We start from the raw sequence: 25,581 nt of genomic DNA, 5'->3' as shown, positions 1-25,581 counted from the left end.
AGTTGATAATTGCCCACTGTATTACAGGAAGCTCTTTGAAGGCCAGAACAGGGCGGATTTGGTCACTAACCATGAATCATGGGGTACTTCTGCATCTTTAGGAAAGAGCCTGGGGAAATCTGAGGACTTATTTCCTACTTTGTAATTCTTTGATGAGTTCTGATCTCAATGCTTCAGCCCATACTAAAGAACTGACTAACGCAGCCTCACTTTTACCAAACATTCCAGATTTCTCATGCACGGTGCTGTAGATTATCAGCATAAGCCCTCATGGGCCCGCGTGTGGTAGAGGTTCTCACTAATATTCTCATTGCACTTGGGGTTCAGATTGAGTTGTCTCACATAATTCTCAGTTATGAAGGAGAGGGTCATATGTAAAAACAGATGTGGAAACTGCAGGGCAGACGATTAAGGCGGCCGAAGACCCCAGTAAAGAAACAGCTTCACAGAGGGAGGGCAACATAGTCATAAGCACTCCATCGCACTAACGCTGTTATTTACGTCAGCACTGTAGGCAACTCTTACTTTGTCCTTATCCGAGACCACTGACTGAGATGACTCTGTTGCACAAGGCTCATTTGACAAATTCCACCAGCAGCGCTTACATTTCTATAGGCTGATAGAGGAAACTGAGAGCCGGAAGGGAAGGGACACTGGGGCTCGACTGGAAGTCTGGACACAGAGTGACAGACAGGCTGCCTCACCTGAGTTGTTCTCCATGACAGTGTAGATGAGCTTGCAGACCCGAAGCAGAAGCATGACTTTCTTTTCTGGCGAATACATCTTCTGCATGGTCATGAATTTCACTTTGATTTTCTCCAGGTCCACCAAGTCAGGGGTCGGGGCAAAGACCCCCAGCTCCTGTGGGTTCCTCTGGCGCACGAGTTGCAGGTTTTCCTTGAGTTGTTTCCACGAGCCGTCAGCTGTGTGGAAGTCCTTCAGCATGGCCTCCACGTGGCCCTTGAGGGGCTTCAAGATGCATTTGTGCATGGCCTTCTCCAACACCACATCTGCCAAAGAAAACGCAGCTACTGTGACCATTGTCTGAAGAGAGAATTGCAACTGGCCCTCTCTCGGGATGCACATCTGTGACTCTATACAGCCTTCAGAGGAGAAGGCAAACATGTCATCAGGATATTTAACATGCAACAGACTACACACAGAACCACCAGGACTCACATGCCAGGAAAAGTGACCTTTCCCTGGTCATACCTTCCTTACACACAATCAATAAAACAAGCAGGCTTATTTTAATCTCCCTACATACAAGTAAATATTTCAGAAGACCTTCTTCTGACCCAGGTGTACTACTGTCCTTTCCTGTTAATATGTTAGCTTATAGGATTTTCTTCCTTTTTTAAAAAATGCTTGTGTGTGAGAGGGCGAGGGTGGATACATGCTATGGCAAGAACATGGCGGCCAGAAGACTACTGCAGGCATCCAGTCTCATCTCATACCTTATTTGAGGCAGGGTCTCTTCTCTGTTGTGGTCCACTGCTGTGTACGTCAGGCTAAAGGGGTTCTAATACTGAAGGTGTGATCTTGGATTGGATTTGGAACCAAACACCTCATCTCATTTGCAACAGAGGGCATCAGTGGGGTATTAGGTGAGATCTGAATACAGCCTGCAGCTTTGGTAACTGCATAAACACAGCTTCAATATTGTTTTTTCAAGTTTGATAACTATACCACAGTTTGCTTGGGTTTTAGGAAACACAATGAAAATCGGGGCAAAGGGGCCATATTGGTTCAGAAACAAGGAAGGTGTGTGTGTGTGTGTGTGTGTGTGTGTGTGTGTGTGTGTATGTGTGTGTATGTGTGTGTGTGAACAATGAGAAAGAAGAACAAAGGGACTGTGACAAAGGGCTAACACTGGGGAATCTGGGTGGAGGCGGGGCATTTCTTTGTATTATTTGTGCAATTTTCCTGTAAGTCTGATACTATTTCAAAATGAAAAGTTGAAACATTTACATTTCTATGGAGTTAGGAAAACCTTTAGGTGTGGGTGGAGTTACTTTTTCCTTCTTTGAATGGTCACCCAGTTTCCATTGCCGATACTAAAACGGACAGTAATATAAATCTGTGTTTCTAGGCTGAAGAGAATTTGCCCAATGATAAATTCTCTGCTTTTTCAGTGCCAACTTTTTCATCTAACATGCTGCAGTTCTCATCAATTCCACCTGAGTCATACTGTGGTGACTAACTGATATATGACACTAATATGGTTCCATTTTGCAAGTGCACGGATCCACTTATTTCTAAGACTGGAAAGAGTTGGGTTCTTTCTCTGGCTTCTGGAATTCTTGATATTGGGTTAGGTCATATTGAATTCAGATTACTGTCTATTATTAGAAGTCTGGGGGGTGGAGAATAATCTAAGTCAGATGTGCAAATCACGAACAACTTGACTGTACCTCAAAGTCAGAACTGAATCTAGAGGTTAATGCTGATCCCACAGTGACCAGATTTCCTCAGCCTAGGTTTCCTTTGTTCCTCCACTTCCATACTCTATCTTTTTTTAAAGATCAAAATAGATGCGCAAGGGGTTAATAGGAAGAAGAAAAAGCAGAACAACACTCTCACTTCACGTGAGACATTAAACAGGTCACTTGGTTTGCACTGGTTGTGTTAATAAGCTTGTGTGACTTCATAGCTTCTTTGACTTTATCCTGCATGATCATTACCATTAAAAAAATCAATAACAGCAACTGAGTGCTTAGATGAGCTAAGCCCTATGCAGATACTTCACTTAATAATAATCTAATCCTTGCAACAGCTCCTTACTTTTGCATAACATAAATACTATGCATATTTTACAGATGACGAAGCAGAAATCCATAAATGGCTTGCTTGAGGAGACATGGCTACTTGGAACAAGCACTTAGACAGCTTTTCAAGGTAAATCATCTATTTTTTTCTCTCTCTCTCCTTTTTGGAGTGCTAGGGATCAAACTCAGGGCCTTGAGCATATTAAACAAGTTTTCTAACACTGAGCGGCACTCTCCACCAGCCCCTAAGTAAGTGATTTTAAATTTCAAGTCACTTTGTAAGCACTAACCAATTTTATCTCATTCAAGGGTTCTGAAAGCGGCATTCATGAATATCACTCACCTGCACCTTGGTAGAACAGGTCTCCAAAGAAGTGGATGGGTCATGCCAATCATTAATTAGGAATGCATACAAATGTTTGGAGCAGTGCTTTTCATTATTGCTCCAAATTGGAGAGAATCCAAAACCTTGTTCAAAATAATGGCTGCATGGGATATATTCACACTGTAGTGTACTACAATGGGTCTCAGACAATGGGACACATTCATTCAGTTAAGCACACTGTTCCACATGCAGTATGTGTGAAACTCCAGACGCCACACTGGGAGTGAAAGAGGCATGATACGCAAATCTCCCACAGCCTTTCATCTCTATAAAGTCTAACACAGGTTGGCAGTTGCCCTTGGGAAGGAACTGAGGGTCACAGGGCCACTTTGGTGTATGTGAGGAGGATGAAGAAGTTCTGCTTCTAGATTTAGGTGGTCCTATATGAGTGTCCATATATTAGACTCAGTGCTTAAGACTAGTGCACTTTATGTATGCAAATACTCAAGTGCTGTGGAATAATCCTTTTGTATACTATGAAGATGTATTGTTCTCCTTGGTTTAATAAATAGCCAGCTGGCCAATAGCTAGGCAGGAAGAGGTTAGGTGGGAGAGTCAGACTGAGAGAACTCTGGGAAGAAGAGTGGAGTTGCCAGCTAGACGCAGAGGGAACAGGATGTGTGAAAAATGAGGTAACAAGCCATGAGCCATGTAGCAACATGTAAATTAGTAGAAATGGATTAATTTAAGTTATAAGAGCTACTTTAAGCTATCAGCAGAGCATTTATAGTTAATAATAAGTCTCTGTGTTATTTGGGAGCTGGCTGGTAGTACAGAAACTCCCTCCAAAACACATGTAGACAGAAGACAATTGAAGACCAGCATGGGGCTTTTACCTGGAATTCTCAGAACAATGTGTAACTTCAGAATGAGCCCAGTCACTTCTGTACCCAAGAGTTACACAAACCATCTCCAAAATGTGCTGGGCTGTTCACAGAGGGTAAGAATAATGGAGGGTTTCATGCCCAGCAAATTGAATAGGTTCCCTCTTCCATTCTTCTATCTACATGGCCAGGGACCAGTGCTGGCCTTGGTGTGGTGAGACTGTGGCAATCTGTTAGGAGTAGCCCATTTTCTTAAAACACAAAAGTAAAAATAATTCCTGGTATTGAAATGGAGGGGAAACTTGAATCAACCCTCTGATTTCACTTGATTCTAGCTAGTAGCCCAGGCTGTCCTGGGAGTTACTATGTAGACCAAGCTTGCTCCAAACTCACAGCAATCTTCCTCCCTCAGCTTCTATGGTTGGCTGACTCCTTGTTCATTTTAGAAGTCACGAAGGCTGTGTGGTGGTGGCACACGTCTTTAATCCCAGCACTCGGGAGGCAGAGCCAGGCGGATCTCTGGGGGTTCAAGGCCAGCCTGGTCTACAGTGTAAGATCCAGGACAGGCAGCAAAACTATACAGAGAAACCCTGTCTAAAAAGAACAACAACAAAAAACCAACCAATCAAACAAACAAAAAGTCACTCAATGGTATAAAGCTTGTAAGAGGCCAGAGCATCTGCCTAGAGATAGTGTCTTCTTAAAAAAAAAAAAAAAAGACACAGAATAGAGGTAAGTATGACGGAGGAAATGGTGGCTCTTAGAGGACTTGGAGAAAATTCTCAAAAATTCTCTAACAATTAATAAAATGATTATATTAAAAAAGAAGTCACTCAGCTATGTAGTAGAGAAAAAGGCCTCTGCTAGCTTCACAATGGATAACATGACAAAGTGTGGTCACTTGGGCGCAACTTTTGACCTTGTTTTCAGGAATCTGAAATTGGTCTAGGAATTTGTCCAAATTGTGTCTAGCTCAAATCGGTTGAAACCAGTGACTCATTACCTGGGCATGCCAGGTGTTTGATGGGGACCATTCGCTCTCAGCACAGCTGCTGTTTTCTGTGTAGGTGACCAACGACTTCCTTTTCCTTGTCTGTAAACACCTCTCCCGACAGCTCAGAGCACCCTATTCATACATACCCCCAAGCCCTTTCTAGCCTCCCAAAGGTGGGTTTGAGACTTGGGACTTTCCATCTCCTCATATTTGGCAACCCAGTGAGCAAACTCTTGTGCCAAGCACAGTGGCGTCAGACACACATGTGGTGTGCAGAGCAGGTGATGTTTGTGGACAGTGCTAGGTAGTTTTTCTAGGTTTTGTTTGTTTATTTATTCTTTTTTAAAGACCACGCTTTAAAACTAGGACTGGTCTCTTCAGTTTGTTTTCTGGACATGTACTCTTACTGACCACCCCTATTAAATCCTCAATAAAGAATAGGGGGAAGGTTTGAAATAAAAAAAAAAGGACCAGTGACCCCACTGAGTGACCCCCATTGCTTCTCTCCAACAAGAAACTCAAGCTTCTGCTCTTAAGCAAGAGAGAAACATTATTTGAGGAACATAAGAAATGGGACCTTTCAGAATGAGGGCTAGCTCAGACCAAAACCAAAACCAAATGGCAGCAGCGCTCACACTTCTGGAAGATTACCAATTTTGCTCCTTTCTGCTGCTTTTCCGTCATATCTGGTTGCTTTAACGCCAACACAAGAAACCCAAATTTTTTCAACTAAGAATAGCAACACTATCCTAGCCATCTTGGGTCCACCAACTCTTCAAATCCTTAAACAAACCCCATACAAGGAGGACTATGGCATAATCACTCCACACAGGAAAAAATCCGTGCCATGCAGCAAGCAAGAGGGAAGCCGGGATGCTAACCCCGAACACCTGCTTCAGGGCTTCTAGCTAGGAAGTCAGCTGCACTCCATCAACAGAGAACACATGTCGTGGAAGAGTGCAAATACCCCTTCATGGGCAAGGATAGGTGACTGCTATTCCTGATGCTCATTACATTTTCCTTCTATTTTTTCCAGTAACAAGAAAATACTAGAACAGCCAGGCTTGGTGGTACATGCCTCTAATCCCAGCACTTGGGAGGCAAAGACTGGTGGATCTCTGTGACTCTGAGGCTAGTCTGGTCTACATAGAGAGTTCCAGGACAGTCGGGGCTAGAGAAATCCTGGGCCTTCCACTGTGTAAAAAGTTGACAGTGAGTTTACACTTTTTTTTTTTTCATGCACTGACATACATGTGCATACATGTTATCAGCAGCCAAGCTGAGATCTCATATTTAGTGGTCCAGCCTTGGCTCTTCTTGGGACACATCACAGCAGAGACATTTCTCTCAGCAGAGTGGGTAGCTGAGGGAAGCTGGATGCTGTTTACAAAGGGTACCAGAGTCAGACATAAAGAATAAATGACCACTTTTTAAATGTGGGGTGGCCTTCCCCTGGCTCAGTTCCTTCATCTGCTAGAGCCGCCTCCAACCTCACTCTGGACCTGAGGAGAGGACTTGGTGAGGTCTCTTGCCCTGAGTACCCAGGGTGCGCCTGACACCTACTAAGAACCCTGAAGTTACTGCTTCCCTCCTCAGAACCAATGATGGTGCCTCTGAAAAGACACCCCAGGTTTAATGATCCAGGTCAAGGTCTTTGTTTTGCTTTTCAGTGTGAATTGTGGGTAGATTCAGAGCCCTCTGGTTTCCAGAGTCCCCTTTCCTGGCTTGGGTACTCACATCTGCCAGCTCCTTCCCTTTGGTTCAAAGATTGAGGATCCAAGGCTTTCTAGCCGTGCTTCAGTTCCTCTAGAGTTTCAACACAGCCTCATTCTATTCCTGTCTAACAGCCCGGAAAGCACAGAGAGCTGGATATCTTGAGTGGTCCTGTAGCCATCACAGCAGGGGAACTACAAGAGGAAAAAAGCCCCAGCCCTACTTCAGATGAGAAAACATGGCGTAGGCAGGGGCTAGGAGAATACCCAGGCCTCCTGCTGAGCGTGGCATGAAGGGTGGGTTCAAGCTATCCTTAGCGGAGGTTTGGGTCTGGTGATTGAAGAAGACCAGATTACATTGCTGGCCTATGCTTCTGTGCCTTCTCACAAGCTCCTCCTGGGTCTGCTCTACTTTTTCTAACATGATTCCAATGAAGCTTTCCATTGGTCCACCTTTCATTGCCTCCCCTGTAAGAGCCTCACACGTTGGTGTTCTTTGTTGCCACTGCCAAGACAATGGGGCACATTCGATATTTTTCCTCGACAGGAAGTCTTCTGAAAAATCTCACCCCGGGGAGATTCCCGGAACTGACCCAGACTCCAGCAGAGATCTTCCAGGTAGCACATATCCCAAGCATTAAACAGAAAACCCTTCCTTTGGGTACCAGCATGAAGATGATGTGTTTCCTTACCTGTGCAGATCACAGACACCTAACTAGTGAGGACATCATGGCCAGGTGTGGGATTGTCTCCACTGAAGCTCTGCTGGGATGGCTTGGAACATACATTTGCTGGGGGCATGTCATCCACACACACTTTGGCTCATCAACAATGATGCTTTATCATTTTAAGAAAGGTATTACCAGCCCAATATACCAGTATCAATATACAGATGGCAAGCACTGGCATTGTGAATCACTTACATTTCTTATTTTTAATTATGTGTATGCATATATATCTGAGTATGGGTATATGCACATGAGTACGGGTACCTGAGGAGCCCAGAAGATGGCATCAGATGCCTTGGAGTAGAGTTACAGGAGGTTGTGAACAACCCAAGATGGGTTCTGGGAACTGAACTTGGGTCCACTGAAGGAGTAACACATGCTTTTAACTGCTCTCTCCAGCCTCTCACTTTCAGTTTTGCTCATTTTGGTGAGTTTCAGGGAAGGCCATCATGAAAACATATGGGCTTTATTCATGTATTGTCTTACACAAGGAATCTCTACAGCTGATTTTAGTGCCTTCCAGTAAAAGACCAGTTTTGTTTTGTTTTTTTAAAGGCAGGGAAGAAGAGAAAGTGAGCTTGGCCTTTGTTTAGACATTGAGCTTATGGACCTGGGCTGAAAGTCAGACCTGTAGACCACTAAAAGCTCAGCCTATACACTACCCACTTAGTCTAGACAGTCAACTGGAATTCCTTCTGGGAGTAGTGCAGTAGGAAAGCAAACTAATTCTTCTATGCTGGCCCACAGAGGCTATCTAGTAAGACCTTACTCAGAGTCAGAGAATCTGAGCTTGCTTTACCCAGCAGGGCTGTATAAGGAGATGATTTGGCCATGGGTGTGTTTATCAGGTGTCTGGAAGGGTCTACACTTGGCTGTACGGTGTGCTTTCATCTTGCAAGGAGGAGGTCTTTGGCCTCTTCCTTTGGCATATTATAAAAAGCCCTTTTGAATAAATCTCTGGGTGGCTGGGTATTGACCCAGGGCCCTCCCGAAGCTATCCTGTGTCTCTGTCTTTCTCTTCATCATCTAGGTCTATCTTTCCACCTAATTTTCCTCATTCCTCTCTCCTCCACCCAAGAACCCTTGGATAGGTAGGAGCAGGCTGGAGCTGGACTCCTATAGACACCCACATTCTTCTAGTCAATCAGTGTGAACCTTGGGGCCCCATGAGTCGCTCTTCAGTTTGGGCATAAACTTCTCTTTCCCCTGGTATTTCCTGCCTAGGACATGGAATAATCGTCTAGCACAGCAAAGAGCCTAGCATAGACACCCTTGTTTGTAATGCCATCTCCACTTTCAACCTCTGAATAGGGCTTTGGGAATGGTAGGACTGGCAGCTCCTTGGGTGGACTATCATGGAGTCAGTGACTCAGAGGTTCTCAGCTACAGGGTGGTGGACCTTCTTGTGGCTGATATAATACAACTGACCCAATTTTGATATTCTGAAGTAAGAATGAAGCCGGACTTGGTAGTGGATGCCTGTAATCCCAGCTACTTGGGAAGTTGAGACAAGAGGGTCATAAGTCAAACCAACCTGGACAACTTAGTAAGACCTTGTCTTGAAACAGAAAAAAAAAAAAAAATGAAGGCTAAGGGTATAGTTCATGCTTGCCTACTATGTGCCAAGCTCTAGGTTCAATCCTCAGTACCAAGAGGGGGAAAATAAAAATTATTTAGCATTTAAATTAATTTTCAACAATAATATAGGCATTCTTTTCACATTCTAGAAGTGACCACTCTTTCTCCCATGATCAGCTCTTTAACTCTACTGCGAGACCCAGTCCTTTCGGGTGGCAGAGTCACATGACCTAAATTAGAAGTCAAAAGATGCAGGTTTCAATCTCAGTTTGGCACCAGCATCTCTCTGGCCACATGCCTAAGAATAGCTTTTCAAAAAGCCAATAATTAAGGACTTAAATCACGTTGTGAATTTAATACAAATGCTATCAGATCCTGTAGCTTGAGCCCGACTTAGACACTCATTAAAAACAACACTTAGTCTGCAGCACTTGAGAGGCAGAGGCCACAAGTTTGAGGCCAGCCTCTTCTACACAGTGAGCTCCAGCCTTGTCTACCTAATGAGCTCCAGCCTTGTCTACAGAGCAAGTTCCGGGCCAATGGAGATCACCCTCCCCCCTCCAAAAGCCCCAAAATCAACAACAAAAAAGAACCTCTATATAAAACAAAACAAACACCCATTAAAAACAAGAGAAACTCAACAAGTTCACTCAAAAACAAAAATAAAACAACCTCCAAACCCAAAAACCTTCACTGTAACCTGAACCAAAGTAGCAGTGATTGTTTAACTTGGACAAATTACATGTGGCCTTACCTTTTTTTAAAGGTAGGGTTTCTCACTATGTTGCCTCAGACTCCTGGGCTCAAGTTATCCTCAACCTCTTGACTAGCTGGGCCTGTAGTCATTCACTCCTGCACCAGGCTCTCAATGTCCTCTTTTTTATAAGTGCTTTATTCTGTGGTATTCAACCACATCTTAGTACCATTTTTCCAGTAAAACAAACAAGAAACAAAAAAAAACCCAAAAAGCTTGAGTACATAAATTAATGTGCTCTTTGACAAATGTGGGAATTGAATTTAAGGATGCTTCTTCAAAGAATTAAAATGCTCTTGGGAAGAAATCATGTTTTGGTTTATAGCAATTACAGAAAAAAATAATATTGTCTTATTTTTCACTACTAATTGTTAGGAATGTGGAATTGGGTGCTTTGCCACTATTAGTCATCTGTGGTGAGCAGTTTATATGAAATAGAGACTCTGAGGGATGCTACCATTTTCAGAGTTAGAGAATTTTTGCTTTTCTCAGAGCAAGACTTGGAAACAGGAGGATCTCCTAAGGCTGATATCAAATCAAAGGGGAAAAAGAGTTCTACTAAAATTAAACATCCAATACTGCAACAAGTTTGGCAAAGTGGAGATTTTTATTTTTTAAACAAGAAAATCTGGACTCTATCTCATTGGTTGTCAGAGACCAAAGCAAGGATGCGAACAAGGAATGAATGTTGGGATTAAAGTATTGTCACACCCATCTGTCCTGGTACTTCATATCAAGGGATACAGTTAAGAGTCTAATTCACTCTGCCAGCCAGGGACTGACTACAGAGCTTTGCGGAAAGCCTCCAAGTGTGTTCTGTTCTGTTCAAACACTGGCTTGTTCTTCACCTTGGAGAGGTGAAGGTGAATGACAGTTGTCCAGCAAGGAAGCCCATTGGTAGGCCTGGAATGAAGCGGGAGAGGTTCACAAGGAACTGGCCCATCTGGCACCCTCATTGACTTCATTGTTCAACAGACTGGCCAAGCTGATGCTAGGCAACTCCATGAATTCAAGAACCTCTAAATGGCAGGACTTTGGGATGGAAGTTCTCCAGAGCGACAGTCTCAATAGAATGAAAATGCCCCATGGCAGGACATGACCATCAACAGTGGCAGCTTTTTATTTTGAGACTGACTCACCACATACAATTTACACTTGACTAGAAAGCACTAGAAAGAAGAGCAGAGTCAGCACGTGAGCAAGAACTCTTCTCCCAACCCAACTCCTTTGCTCTGTGTAACTTAAGATCCTTGGAAGACAATGGCATCACCATCTACATGTAGTGAAGAGATCCTGTTCATGAGGTCACTTTTACCTGTGAATGACCTCTCTAATTCTACTGGGGTTAACTCATGAAATGTCTCCTCCCACTTCCGTGGCTTCAGAATGGATGTTCTGTAAGTATGGGATTTAATTCAAATTCCTGTCTCCTAAGTTCAGTCCTCCAGAGGGAAAGACTGGATGAAATTCTTTTCAAGCAGAGAAACCCAAATGGCATTCTTGAAAAGCCTTCCCAGCACTCACAGACACCTGTTCAGAACAAACTCGAGGCTTGGGATTCTGTAGGTAGCATTAAAGTATGAGTGCTTCAGAGCAGTGAAGATTCCAGTATTCCTTCTGGGAAGGGAGGTGTGGGAATGAGCACACATACAATAGAGATCAGGAGCTCTGGGCTGCATGCCACTCCCCTACAGGCTCAGGCTCACCCTCTGCCCATAGCTCTCCATAACTTGGCCTCTCTCTGAACTGGCAAATGATGGATAATATACGCAGAAATATACTTGTTCTGGAGTTATGAGTCTCAAAAGTGTCACTGTACCAACAAGTCCTCAGTAGGCCACCCAGCGAAATGTAAAACACTGACAACTGGGTTAAATCAATGTTCTCACCAGAGTCGTAATTTAGTCACTTCCACATCGAAGGGGACTGGCTTTCTAATAACTCGGATGGCTTCTTCCCCTTGATGCAGTTTCACAGGCTGACCTCTGCTACAGTAGCCTTCCCCTTACTTTAAAAGTCTGGCACTTTTCAAAGTCCTTTCAAAACACTATGTTTTTCATTCATGAAGCAACAGGAAAAGCTGCCTGCCTTCAGGCAAATGCAAATACAAAAAAAAAAAAAAAATACAAAACACCCCAAACCAGGCTGGGCATGGCAGCACACTCTTGTAGTCCCGGCTATTCCTGAAACTGAGTAGAAGGACTGCTGGAAGCCAGACTGTACAAACAGACTAAGCAGTCTAGCTAGACAGACTTCTGACTTAAATAAACAAAACCAACCAACCAACCAAACAAACAAACAGCAAAACCAATACAAAGCAAGACGATATTTCTATAGGTCTTAGCCACAGCACATGGCCAGCAAACTGTCACAATTCCTCTATGACAAAACAGAAACACAAGCAGTAGCTGAGGGGTTAGGCTGGCACAACAGGGACTTGCCACACATGGTGGCTCATGCCTACATCAATCCCAGCACTAAGAAGGCTGAGGCAGGGGGACTGAGAGGGTTCAAGGCTGCTCTGTGCCACATAGTACAACTTCATACCAGTTCAAGTTCTGAACTTGCCAGCTACTAGGGGTATGGGTTGACATATCACCTGCCTTGTTCCATCCCTCAAGGGATAGGATATATTTTGAAGGGGGGGTGTATGTGGAGAGGGAGTGGGGAGCACTCACTGAAGGAGCTTGTTCAGGCTGCTCAGCTTGTCTGGGAGGCTCTAGAGATGTGGCAACTTTCAGGATGCCTTTGGAAACGATGAGCTTTGAGCTCTAAACACACACACACACACACACACACACACACACACACACACACACACACACACGCTGAGGCCCTGTTCCCCAAGGAGCTCCTCCCCTGTGGGCTTGCTGGTACTGCCTGCAAAGGTGGCTGATTCCTGCCCATAGCCTCTGAGCTTCCCCTAGTCCTGGGAGGAAGTGTCTCATCCAGGTAGGGGGTCTCTGTGACTCTGAATTTGGAGTTGATCTTCAGGAGAGGGGAAGACTCTAGGGGAAAAGGGCAACTTCTGTGGACATTTTGCATTCTGAGTAAGTCTCCTGAAGCGCTTTCAATTCTGAGACACACCACAAAGACACATTCCTTTCAACTACTCTCTCCGGGGCACCCCAGCTCCTCTAGCCACGCCCAAACAACCCTGGGCTAGGTCAGAGCACCACAGGAAAACAAACAGGGCTTTGAGTCTTTTGTGACCAAATCAAAGAGCTGCTCAAATTCAAAGTAGGAGAGAGAGAGAGAGAGAGAGAGAGAGAGAGAGAGAGAGAGAGAGAGAGAGAGAAACATGCTCTACCACACACTGTTTACTACTTTCAACAAACACACCCAATCAGAAAGAAGAAATCTGAGTTTAGCTAAACCATGGAAATGTTTGCAAACTCTTGGCTGTTGCTACCCACTGAATGAAGCTTCTGAAATTAACCTTTTAGAGTCAACCTTCTGAAATCAACACAAAACAAAACAATAAAAAAACAAAAAACAAAAAACAAAAAACCTTGGATACTCTCGCCCTGGAAAAAAAAAGACTGCTTGCCAAATTCAACTTTGCCTTGGCAAGCTGCTTACCAAAGTAACTATTAACAATTCAGCCCTCCTGTGAGGTCACAGAGAAAGCATTTCCCCTTGACTCTGGACAGAATGCCTTTCATGTGATCTCCAAAGTATGTCCCTTATTGTTAAGGTACACCTAATAAACTTGTCTTTCCCATTTCTTGTTTATTCCCACACTGTGCTGGATACAGACTCTGTAGGGTGAAAGTCAGCACTGAGGTTACTCTTGAGGCAAGACAAGGTCCCAGGGTCCCAAGTATTGGTGTGTGCTCTGATTTCTGGCCTCGGGCTTGTACACAGGTGTGCTCTTCCCACCTAGTCTTCATGCTCCTAACACATGCTACAAAACAAAACACCCACAGCCTCGCAAAAGACAGCAAAAAATACTGTCTACGAGCATGCGGCTTACAGAGAGATGCACACTCAGAAAATGCTCAACAGATGTGTCACACACACACACAGAGGGCGAGAGCAGGCAGCAGCTGGGACCCTGCAAAGTGGTACAAACACTTGTAGCTTGCTGTGTAGCATCTGCCTTAAAAGGGAGATCTTTCCATTCACATCAGGTGGGAGATGGTGTCATTTGTAACTCCAGAGTAAGCTTTAAAACGTCTAACAGGACGCACCATCTGACAAGGGTCACAGCAGATCTTACATTTGAGGGTGGGGAGAACGGCACTTACCAATTTGGTCTTCGGGGATCAGCGACTCAATAGGGGGGTCCAGTTCGGAGCTCTGAGACAAATAGTTCTTGACCTGGGTCATAAACTGTCGGATGGTCTGCAGCATGTCAGTGCTGGACACATGGCATTCCTTGTTCTCCTTCAGGAAGCTCACGTAGTCTTGTACCAGGCACCCGAAATAGGTGCATTTGTCCCGGGACAGCTCAGCGATCCTGCGGACCATCCGCTTCTCAGGGGTCATGAAGGAGCTGAATACCCCGCTCATCTTTCGCAACTGGGACTTGACGAGCTTGGGCAGCACAAAAGAGCTGTTCCTCTTCTTTTTGGACTTGATGGGAGGTGCCATGGTCTCCTGGTCACTCTCCCCTTCGTAGTCCTCCAGACTGCTGGTGGTGTCAGCCTCGTAGCCATACAGGGGCATGCTCCGGTCGAACTCCAGCGAGTCGGAGGAGGAAGTGGAAAGGCTCATGTCGCTCAGCCTCTGCCTGCCTCCATGGCACGGTGGTGGCTGTGATTCAGAGTCGGGCGGCGGCGCCCTTGTGCAATCCCCGGGGGCGTCCCTAGGCGGGGCTCCACCTGCGTGCCCAGCTGTGCCCAGCTCTGGCTCCTCCGGCTCCGGCTCTGACTCCGGGCTCCGGCTGGGCCGGCAGGCGGTCAAGGTCTTAGTGCTGCCTTCCGCTTCCAAAAAAGAAGCCTGCTTCTTCAGCCGGGGTGGAGGGATGGGAGTTGGTTTTGTTCCAAGCAGAGCTACGTTCCCATGTTTGCTATGGTTGACTGTTTCTGGCATGCTCGTCTGGGGTTCAGTCCTGGATAGCCCAGGGCTTGTGTGCAGACTATTAATAGCGGGTGGCGGGGGCCTGGGTGGGGGGGACCGAGGCCTCTCGGTGCCATTCGCGTTGGGAGTCCTTGTGCTCGGCCGCTTTGGGCCTGTGCTGAGGTCCTGGCTGTGCACTTTCAAGAAAAGAGGATTAATAAAACACAAGGCTCCGTTGGTCTGGCTGCACTCCAGCTCCGAAGGCGTCCTGGTTTTTATAGAATGCACTCCATTTATAAGGCAGAGCTGACGCAAGGAGGCAGGACAGATGCCGGCTGAGGAGAGAGGCCTATGGGGAGGTGGGGAGTTTGGGGGTTTCTTGTCAGCTGAGGAGCTCCAAAAATCTGAAAGTCATTATCAGTGAAGACAAGAATGTAAATATAGTGTACTTGGGCCATTCCTTTACAAGTCACACACACACACACACACACACACACACACACACACACACACACACACACAGAGTCTGTAGGGCAACAGAGGCTTAACTTGGGGTCTGTTTTTTTTTCCTTTGACACGCCCCTGCCCCCAACCACCCCCTTTCACTATGTTCCCTTACTGGAAAGGGCAGAAAGGCAGCCAGGCCCAGGTGGTATAGGCTCCCAGGAAAACTCCAGGGCCCTCTCACCTTCAAAGCCTTTGAGAAAGGTTGGCCGAGCCAACAGACAGCTCCAGCCCAGCCCTTCACACAGGTAAGGACAAGGAGAACTGGAATGGATCCAGGATAAGCTCGTAAAGGGCACAGGGCTACTGAGCTTGCTTTTCAAAATCTCACTCAGCCCAGAGAGCACCACCACCCTTTCCAATCAACTCCTCCCGGGTGCCCTCTCCAAGGAGGCGGCTGCCAGCCAAGGAATTCATCTGGCCTCCAAGTTCCCCTTTATGAGGTAGGACCAGCAGCTGGGCCTGGGGGATGTTACACAATCTACTTGAGGTTTTACACACTCAGCATTAAAACCTAACCCAGAGGAAAACTGCATTCAAGGGTCCCATCCCGACAGGAGTGGGATGGGGTGGGGGTGCACTCTGTGTGTGTGTGTGTGTGTGTGTGTGTGTGTGTGTGTGAGAGAGAGAGAGAGAGAGAGAGAGAGAGAGAGAGAGAGAGAGAGAGAGAGAAGTGAGTTTGCTAGGTTCTAGACACCTAGGTATGAGGTTTTAAAAATCTCAAACTTCCATTCAAAGAGTGTGGTCTGATTGTCAACCTATCCAAAGACTGAAGTCTTAAAATCTTAAAAGAAATTCCCTTTTCCATCTAGGAGGAAAATATTTCACTGAAGTTGAACCCATGCTGATTCTGCCTGAGCACTGGGATAAAGTCAAAGCAGGTGAACTGTGTGTATTGGTTCACTGTCAGACACACTCCGGCAGGACTCTGGGGCTTTGGGGGAAAATCAGCAAACAGGCACACTGTGGAAGTAAGTGCCAGCTGCCAGAGTGAGGACCTTTGGTGGGATGAGGGACATGGCCCACAGCAGCAGGGTGGGAGCTGAGTAAGAGGGAAGAGACAGATGTCAGTGAGATGACCTGATCACTCCTCACAGCACCAGAGTGTCACCATTGTCTATGTGCCACTCAAGATAAACGCCATGGATGTGAATGCTAAGATGCACAACACTGGACCTCTCTTTTTGTTAGTGCCGCCTTTCCCCAGCAAGATACCACAGAAAGACAAGACCCTGGCAGGTCTTGTGCTGGGCTGTCTACATCTGGAGAGCCTTAATAGTTTGAAGGGACAAGCTAGGAGATTTATGGCTTACCCAGGCACACTTAGCTCCAGTATTTGAGAGTGGGATGAACATTTGACTTGGGTAAAGAATCCCAGAAAGTGTGATTCAGGGACCTCAGGGTTCTGAGAGCTGCATTTTGCCATGGAAGTGGGATTCTTTTTAATTACAAGTGAGTTTGATGTAGCAATGGAGCCATGGGCAGCCCCACCAGGATACTACTTGGATTCACTTTAAGATGGACCCAGGCAGGGGTACCCACTTACTTAGTCCCAGCTGGGCTAGTTCTTCAAGCTGAGACTCCGTCTTGGCTGTTGAAATAGCATAAGGCAACTTCAAGGTGAATGGTAGAACATCCCTAATATGAAGAAAAAAGAAAGAGAATGTTTGTAATTATATGGCTGGTGACTCTCTCATGCATTCATTTTCATTCTAGAGATGTTCCATATTAAGCTGTCTACAACATCGCAAGTTGACACCACACCACATCCAACCAGAGCTTCTCTCTTCTGGCAACTCTCATCTGAATTATAATTTTGGGGACAAGCCAAGACACAAGGCTGCCTGACTGAATCTGTGCCAAGGGTCAAGGTTCCCTGCTGAGTAGCATTGAGTGTGTGGAGTCCATATCAGGATGTCTGACTATGCTGGTAGGTCCATCACCCCTCTAAAGCAGCATGTCCCACTTAGCTAGATGCCCATCTTAATGTTGGGCCCTCACTCTCTAGACAGGAATGTTCAGTCCTTAATCCCCACTATCTTACAGACAGCGGTGCTCAGCAAATATCTGCTGGTCTCAAATACAGTTTCATTGTGCCATTTTCCAAGTGGAGATCACTCATGTGGCCCCTATGTGCTAGAGATGAAAGTCTCTATGTGTTTTGGGACTGGTATACCTAACCTGGATGTACACAGGGATCCCTGGAGATCTCATATTACACACTGCATACTTAGATTCAGGAGGTCTGGATGAAGCTCTTAGGCCATGAATGCCACTTGCCACTGAAACAATCTTTGAAGGCAAGTTTCAGGTGCCCCATGCCAATAACTGCTAAAGAGGGTGGTACCATGTGCTGATAAGCCATTTGCAGAGGGACTCCAGAGAGCAACAAGCCTACTAGGAAAGTGCCAAGCTGACATCAGGATCCAGCACAGTCAGGGCATAAAGTCTTCTGGGGCAAATGCATGGGCCATGGTGTGTTTCCAAGGAAGGGTAGAGGCAGATGGAATAAACAGTGGTTCATTTTCATATGCAAGGCTGAGAACCAAGCTCTAAAAACTCGGAACATTAGCCCAGGGCTCAGCATAAACCGCTGCCCAGGAGAATGTCATATTCAATGACAATGGTGACCTGAACAAAAAGGTGTGGTCAATTTTTTTTTTTTTTTTTTTTGGTATTGGTTTTGGCCTTGGCTGGGGGGGGGGCACGGGAATAATTATCCACTCCTTCCCTCCACAAATGTTTACTATCATCTACAATAAACAGACATTGTTCTGGGACAGGAACAAAACCTGAATTCCTTCAGAAAGGAGCATCATGCCAATGAACATCAACAGGAAATAAACAAGTAAGCCATGGATAGAGTTTATGGCAAGGGTCACAAGCCATGGAGAAACATGTGTGAGGAGGAAATAAAGACTCTTGGAAGCCCGCAGGTGTGGCAGTTCACACCTGTAATCTTGGCACTGTCCCTGATAGGGAGGCTTAAGCAGGAGATTAGAAGTTCCAGGCCAGCTGGGGCTACACAGCAAATTCCAGAACAGCCGGCCGAAAAAAAATAAAATTATAAATAAAATATAAGAGGGCCAGCAGTGAGTTGGCTCGGTGAATAAAGGTGCTTGTCGTGCAAACCTGGCCGCTGGAGCTTGATCCCTGGAACCCATGGAAAGGTGAAGAGGGAGCTGACTCCAAAGGTTGTCCTCTGGCATGCACAAGCACACTATGGCACCAATGTGCCCCCTGTCACATAACACACACACACACACACACATGCATGCACTTGCACATACACACACACACATAAAAACCATTGAAGCCAAACAAAGAGTACTTGAAGGTGATATTGGCCTAGGCCAGGATTCCTCGATAGTTATTCAGCTATAACTATGGTCTAGGGGCTCAGGAGACGGCTCAGTAGTTAAAGCACTTGCCTCACAAGCCTGAGGAACCTCAGAACCCATCTACATGCCAGGTGGATGAGGTGACCCCTGTAATACCAGCCTCATAAGGTAGAGATAAGGGATTCCTAGAGCAAGCTGACTAGAGAATAGTCATATCAGTGAGCTCTGGGTTTGACCAAAAGACCCTGCCTTAATGAATAGGTGGAAGTGCCATGGAGGGTGATTCCCGACACCAACCTCAGGCCTCCAAGTGCACATGCACATATATGCATGTGCACCCCACCCACATACATGTAAAACACACACACACAAAAAAAAAAAATAGAAAAAGATGTATCCAGTGAGTAAATCACACAGGGAAGACAATTCTAAGGTGTGGGAGCGGTATGTGAAAAGGGCCTGGGATGGAGAGGGTCTGGCACATGTGGAGAACATAAAGTGGGTCATTGTGGCTAGGGTGGAGTTGGTGAAGGACACATGCGGAAGCTTCTGCCTGTATTTTGTCATCAAAAAATGTCTTGAAAATTTCTGTTGAAGAAAATCATATACCAAATTATCCTGTTGTTTATGGTAAGATTGGACAATATTCTGGAATGAACTAGATCAAATCTGGATGACTGGAGAATCTTGGAACCCTTAAAGCTGTTGACAGTCAATGACAAAGCTGCAGAGTCAATGAAAATAACAAAGCATGGGTGTCCCAACACCTGATAGTGTCACCAAAGCTCTACTGTGCTCTCATGTGAAGTCAAGCCCTGGTCAACTTCTGCTTCCACAAGGCCTTCAGACCTGACCTAAGACTGTGAACACCTTCTGTATCCTGGCAGGGTCTGTGATCCTGACTCTAATCTGAAGTGGAAACTAATGGGAATGGAATGCTATAACATCAAAATGTATCACAAACCCACGTTTGTAAAACCACACTCAGTCCATTCAAATCTACTTTCTTTATCCAATGTGGAGAAAAGTAACACATAACAAAACCAACCTATGCTTATTTTAAGCTTTTACCTAGCTCAGCATACTACCCAGAGTTTAAATATCATCTGACTGGCTTGGGTGTTCTTAATGACATAGGACAGGAAGCTATACCTGACATTCATTAATAGATGGTTGTAGGTTTTGACTTATTTAGACAATTAGATGTTGTATATGAGCTGCCTCACATTGTGCCAGCCAGGAGTACCCAGCATCTTCACACACACGCACAAGCACACACACACACACACACACACACACACACACACACACACACACTTCCTTCTTATCTATACCACATTAAAAAAAAAAGAGCCCTGATGTTAAAGTTTGCACATAACGAACAAAATAGAGCCAACACCTTAATACAGAACTTTCTCCCAAGAGTTTCAGTATATGAATGATCTAGATTTACTTGATCTTTGCTCTGTATGTTCTGTTTCTAAAGAGGGAGAGACTAACATTGTTCAGCAGCTACTGCTGCAATGCAGCAAGCATGTGAACCCCTGTGGGGCCTGCTGACCATGCTGGGAAGAAGCTCTCATGTCCCTCTTTCCTTGACATCAGGATCATGCAACCGCACTGACTGGTGCAGTCCTTGATGCACCCGGTAGAACTCATGGCAGCAAAGCTGGGATCGGAACCAGCTGTGCTGAAACTCAGGCGTGTGTAGTCGGCAGAATAGAATGGGGAAATGTGGGCTTTGCCATCAAGATAAGAATGGATTCAAATTCTCTGTGTGTCTGTCTCTCCCTTTCCCCTTCCCTCCCCCACCTGTGTGTGTGTGTGTGTGTGTGTGTGTGTGTGTGTGTGTGTGTGTGTGTGGTTAGTTTCTCAAGACAGGGTTGTCTATGTGACCCAATCTTCCTTCTTTAGCTTCTTGACTGCTGGGTCTACAGGTATGTTCTACACTTGCTAGCTTTGTTTTTTTTTAGATTTCTTTCTTTCCCTTTTATGTATGTTTTGCCTGCATGTATGTCTCATACCACATGTATGCCTGGTACCCCTCAGAGCCCAGAAGAGTATGTCGGATCACCTGGGACTGGAGTTACAGTTGTGAGCTGAGACTCGAACCCCAGTCCTCTAGAAGAACAGCCAGTGCTCTTCCCTACTGAGCGATTTCTCCAGCCCCCCATAACTGCTGGTTTTTGATTAGATGTGGTAAGCAAGCACCTCACTCCTGTATTTCTAATTCACAAGGCTGCCAGAAGGGCTAGGGATAATGTGCCTGTCACAAATATGGAAGACTCCAGTTACTGTTTCAATCTTAAAAAGTGTGGTCCAAGCCCAGGAGCAGTATCGCCATCACCTGGGGGCTTGTTGAGCATGCAGGATGTGGCACAGCCCAGATCCCCTGAACTCAGTTCTGCCTCTCAACAGGGTTACACGTGATTCTGGGGCACAACTGAGCCCGAAAGGCGGCTGGTTCTCTATACCGTGTTGACAACACCCAAGCAACAGGGAGCTCTGTGGTGCTGCTGACCAGTGGCACTCATTACTTCTATTCCCAACTGTGCTTTTCGTTGAGCTGATCCAACACGACAAATCAGGTGCCCGCTAACTATGGATTCTCTTGTCCATATATACTTGACACGTTCTGTGTGAACCCACCGTAGTCTCTGTGATGAATTCTCTACTAGCCACCAGGTAGAAGATTTCAGAAATACTTTGGTAAGACAGGCTCCTGTCACCCACTGATGACCACGAATGCCAATGAGGAGCGTTAGAGAAGAAATCAAACTGTCAAGTGCCTTGGCATTTTGAAAAAAAAAAAAAAAAAAAAGACTCTTAGGCCCCTTTACTTAAAAAATGATGATGCTGGGCTCTTCCTGTAAGCACCTCAAGCGAGTGCTGTGCTTAGTAATTTGCCAACGGCCTTCATCTACTTTATGACCTTTAATCACCAGCCTGGCCTGCTTAGAGTGTGGAGGACAGAGATGGAATCTTCTCTGCGTAGTTGCCAAGTATTTGTGGGGGGAAGGCGAACTGTCAGCCAACTTCACCTCCAGCTGACATGTCCGTCCTGACATCATCTCTAACCTGGTTGGCTTTAGACTAGACCAGGTGTGGTGTCCTGGGTGGGTAGGGGGGGCTGAGGGAAGGGTGGACGCTTCTGGGGATGTGTCCTGGGGGCTACAAAGATCTTCTGTCTTCGGGCAACACATTTCTGTTAAACTTTTAAAGATGGGGATTGCAATTTGTCATATTTTGGGGGTGCTACTGGCATTTATTTTATCCGGGCGCTACTGGAATTTAGTGATGCGGTGCTGGGAAGTTAGATAATCTCGTTTCCCGAGACAATGCCTCACACAGAATGGAATCATCTTGGATCCCTAAAGTCTTTTTTAGAGGTATTTTGTGCACAATTTTAACATAATCCTGAATAGTCAGGATATAATTACATGGGGAAAAAAAAGATTGGTACTTCGATCTAAACCTTAGCCCCAAAGCGTCATATTTGCGTGAAGTAGCTCCACGTAGTGGTTTGTGTGACTTTTACCTGCATTTGGGTTAGTATATGTGTGCGTTAAATTGGAATATATTTAGCCAAATTTTAAAATGCCAAAGAAAGAGAAGTGACACCATAGTCAGGTAAGTAATGACTTCATTCTCTTAATCTAAAATGATGTGTCATGGCCGGGTGGTGGTGGTGGTGGTGGGGCGGCGGCGGGGCGGCGGCGGCGGCGGGGCGGCGGCACACGCCTTTAACCAGCACACCTTTAATCCCAGCACTCGGGAGGCAGAGGCAGGCGGATCTCTGTGAGTTCAAGGCCAGCCTGGTCTACAGAGCGAGATCCAGAACAGGCACCAAAACTACACAGAGAAACCCTGTCTTGGAAAAAAAAAAAAGTGATGTGTTGTAACTATCTGTACTTCAGATGTTTAGAAGCGAAGCACACAGGCTCCAAGGACTGTGACCCTAACCTGGCAGGCAGGTGGGGGGGGTCGGGTCACCAGGCAGGCACTGTCCATCCTGGGAGCTGCTCCCACTTTCTCCTGCTGATGAACAGTGCTAGGGTCTCCTCTGGAGATGCCTCCTCTTCCTCAGGCCAGTTACTGCGCAGCGTCAGCTAGCCTGAGAGCTTAGTTGCCATGCCAGGCAGAGAAAGTCAACAGGTATGATGAATGCTAAACAATCTAATCCTTAAAATAAACGGAGCCAAACCCAAATGACTCCCCAGTCTCGGTGAGACCGCCGTGAGCTGTGATCACTGAAAAGATATTTCTTGTAGCTACTGCAGTGAGCAAACAGAGAAGCCAAGGAAGCCAGGCTGGGCTCTGCCTGGTTAGAATAGGCAAGGCCCAAGCAGGAGAGCTGTCTCAACCATTGAGTACTTACTGCTCTGCAGAGGACCTGGGTTTGGTTCCTAGCATCCACATGGTGGTTCATAACCATCTGTAACTCTAGTTCCAGAGGAGTCTGACTTCCTCTTCTGTTTCTGAGGGCACCAGGTGTGCAGGCAGCACAGAGGCATGCGTTCAGGCAAATGCTCATATGCATAAAATAAAACGGAAAAAAATCTAAAAACAGGAAAGAAAGGAAGGAAGCGAGGGAGGGAGGAAGGAAGGAAGAAAAGAGAGCAGGCAAGGCCAACCTCTACAGGCAGCAAGATTTCTTTGCTTAATTACTTCAAGAATGCTGGCTTCATTTGGCTGTTTTTGTTTTGTTTGTTGGCAATGCTAGGGATCAAACCCAGTGGTGCCTCATGCTTTGTAAGCAAATGCTTTACCACGCAGCTACAACCCCTTGCACAAGAACATCGACTTTGAAAAGTTGTTATTGCTGCAAAGAAAAGAATAACAATAGAAACCTACAACTCACATCCTTTCCACACTGGTTCACATTCTGATCTGGGGCTTAATTTCAACCATTAATTCAGTCCTAGAGAGAGGATGTAAGCCCCAGCTGGCCTGAAGAAGAACTGTGCAGGATTTAAGGTTGGCTTAAAGAATCCACATTTGAGAATGGACTCTGTCCTCTGGAGTTTTCAACTACATTGTCAGGGACCTTGAAAAGTTACAGGTTTAAGTATCAGTTTTTTTCTGTCTGTCAGTCTGCCTGTTTGCCTGCCTGTCTGTCTGTCTCTGTATGTGTGTGCATGCTCATGCATGTGTTTATACAGGTGGATATATTGCTTTGTGGGTGTGTGTTTATGTATGTATGGGAGTATGTTTTCTGTTCAATGGGTCTAGCCATCAAGAACCATGAGACCAGCTTGAAGAAATAACCATATTGATGAGAATTTGCATCTGGAGGGTCAGACAGCTGTTTCCATCCTAAGCCTAATACTGGAATGGGGGGGTGAACATCTTATTTAAGTAGCAAACCCTTCCCTGGTAGCTCATAGGTGAGCAGCCTTCCAGATCCCTTCTCCTGACTGAAGTCCAATCATCACACACACACACACCAAGCAGTCCTTCAAGTCATGAGACGTTCAGAATCCTTACCTGCTGATGCAGTAGAAAGCAATGAGCCGGAATAAATCTGCAAAGCTGATTCCTGAGCCTTCCAGGGAAAAGGCTAGAAAAAAAAAAAGTGAGAGAGAGAGGTTCCAGAAGGAGGCTGAGTCTTCATGAGTGTCTGGGAAGGAATGGTATCTAACACAGGATATGTGGCCCCATCTCCACACTCTCAGACTACTGTGTAGCTTATCCAAACCAGCTGTGAGGGGGCTGTCTGCCAGCCAGACACAGCTTTAACCAGCCAGGCAAGGGCGGCTTCCCTGACTCACTCTCAGCACACGCTCCACACTTAGTAAACAGACACACACTTACACAACAACCTCTCTGTTTGTTTTGAAGTTCAGAGCACAGTGTAGGGCAGGGCCAAGAGGGCTCATCTGGCTGGAGCGAGAGGCCACTCACTAGCCCTCGGCACCAATGCAATGGGTCAAAGGTCCCATTGTCCCAGGCCCTTTCTTCCTAGATCATGGACCGCCAGGGCCATACTCCCTTTTGATGAGTCAGAGCCCTCTCATATAGACATAGGGCAGAGGGACATGATGAACCTAGAGGTCAGTTCAAGGGCTCTAGAAATCAGTTCTGGGTTACGTTCCATATAAAGATTCTAAAATCCTGTCTTCTTGCCTGGCCGCATCACACAAGCTTCCAAATGAAAGACGCAGTCAGACAAGAAGCTGTTGCCACATGTACAGCTCCCAAATGGTAGGGGTAGGCAGTGGCTTGGTTTCCAATCCTCATGGGCCAACCACCTTCCTCTCACCCAGAAAATGGACAATAACAGTTTCTTGCCTGCTAGGAGGATTGGAGTAGAATATCATTTGTTTTTAATGAACTATCTTATGTGAAAGAAGTGTATACAAAGGTATGGCGGTGTCTATTGCATCATCCAGAAATAATGCTAAAATATCTGCTATTGTAGCAAGCCCTCTCCCACCCACATCTGTATGGAAGACCAGCCTGCTGGGTAGATATCATTATGGTAGTACTCGGCCTGCAGTAAGTCATTATAGATAGAATAAGGCTTTGCACAAACTAGCTCTTTCAATTACTTGGAAGTCCCTTGAGGTAGGACTAGGGGGAGTGGTTGAAATCCTAGAATCTTATGGAGGGAAAAAAATCCTTCTGGCTTCAGGGAACTCAGTAAACAGGTGTGTGTGGTAGTGGTGGTTTGGGGTGGTGGGTGGTGGGTGGAGGGGGGGGGTCTAGGCTCACTGATAGTGACTGTGCTCCTGAAGAAAGGAAGAGGTTCCCTTGCCATGGTGAACTTTGGAAACTGGGAGGGATTTAAAAGCCAGGAGAACTTGGTGCTGGTTGGGCCAGCAGTCCTTTCAAAAGCCAACTCAGAATAACGGAATCAAATTAACATAAATTCATTATTTATTAACTTACTATACCTTCACTATCTTTAAAATGGCGGTGGCTCTGACAACGTGACTTCAGGTTATCTCTCACTGTATTTACTTGTTCTCTAAGATCAGCCTGCTCAG

General features: G+C 45.8%; 1 protein-coding gene across 6 annotated transcripts in view; it reads right to left on the bottom strand.

The window, feature by feature from the left end:
• The window catches only part of Rin2 (Ras and Rab interactor 2), a 219,938-nt gene that overhangs the window by 11,834 nt on the left and 182,523 nt on the right, over positions 1-25,581 (bottom strand). For all 6 annotated transcript variants that reach the window (XM_028881863.2, XM_028881864.2, XM_028881866.2 and 3 more), the window contains 4 exons: positions 24,080-24,152; positions 16,798-16,889; positions 13,994-15,151; positions 705-1,010 (listed from right to left, as the gene is read on the bottom strand). In XM_028881863.2, the coding sequence (XP_028737696.1) occupies positions 705-1,010; positions 13,994-15,151; positions 16,798-16,889; positions 24,080-24,152 (1,629 nt within the window). The remainder of the gene's footprint in view (positions 1-704; positions 1,011-13,993; positions 15,152-16,797; positions 16,890-24,079; positions 24,153-25,581) is intronic.

The sequence above is a fragment of the Peromyscus leucopus genome, chromosome 4, assembly GCF_004664715.2.
Source record: "Peromyscus leucopus breed LL Stock chromosome 4, UCI_PerLeu_2.1, whole genome shotgun sequence".
Classification (NCBI taxonomy): Eukaryota; Metazoa; Chordata; class Mammalia; order Rodentia; family Cricetidae; genus Peromyscus; species Peromyscus leucopus.
Note: the sequence above shows the minus strand (reverse complement) of the source record. Positions and strands in the feature narration are given on the sequence as shown.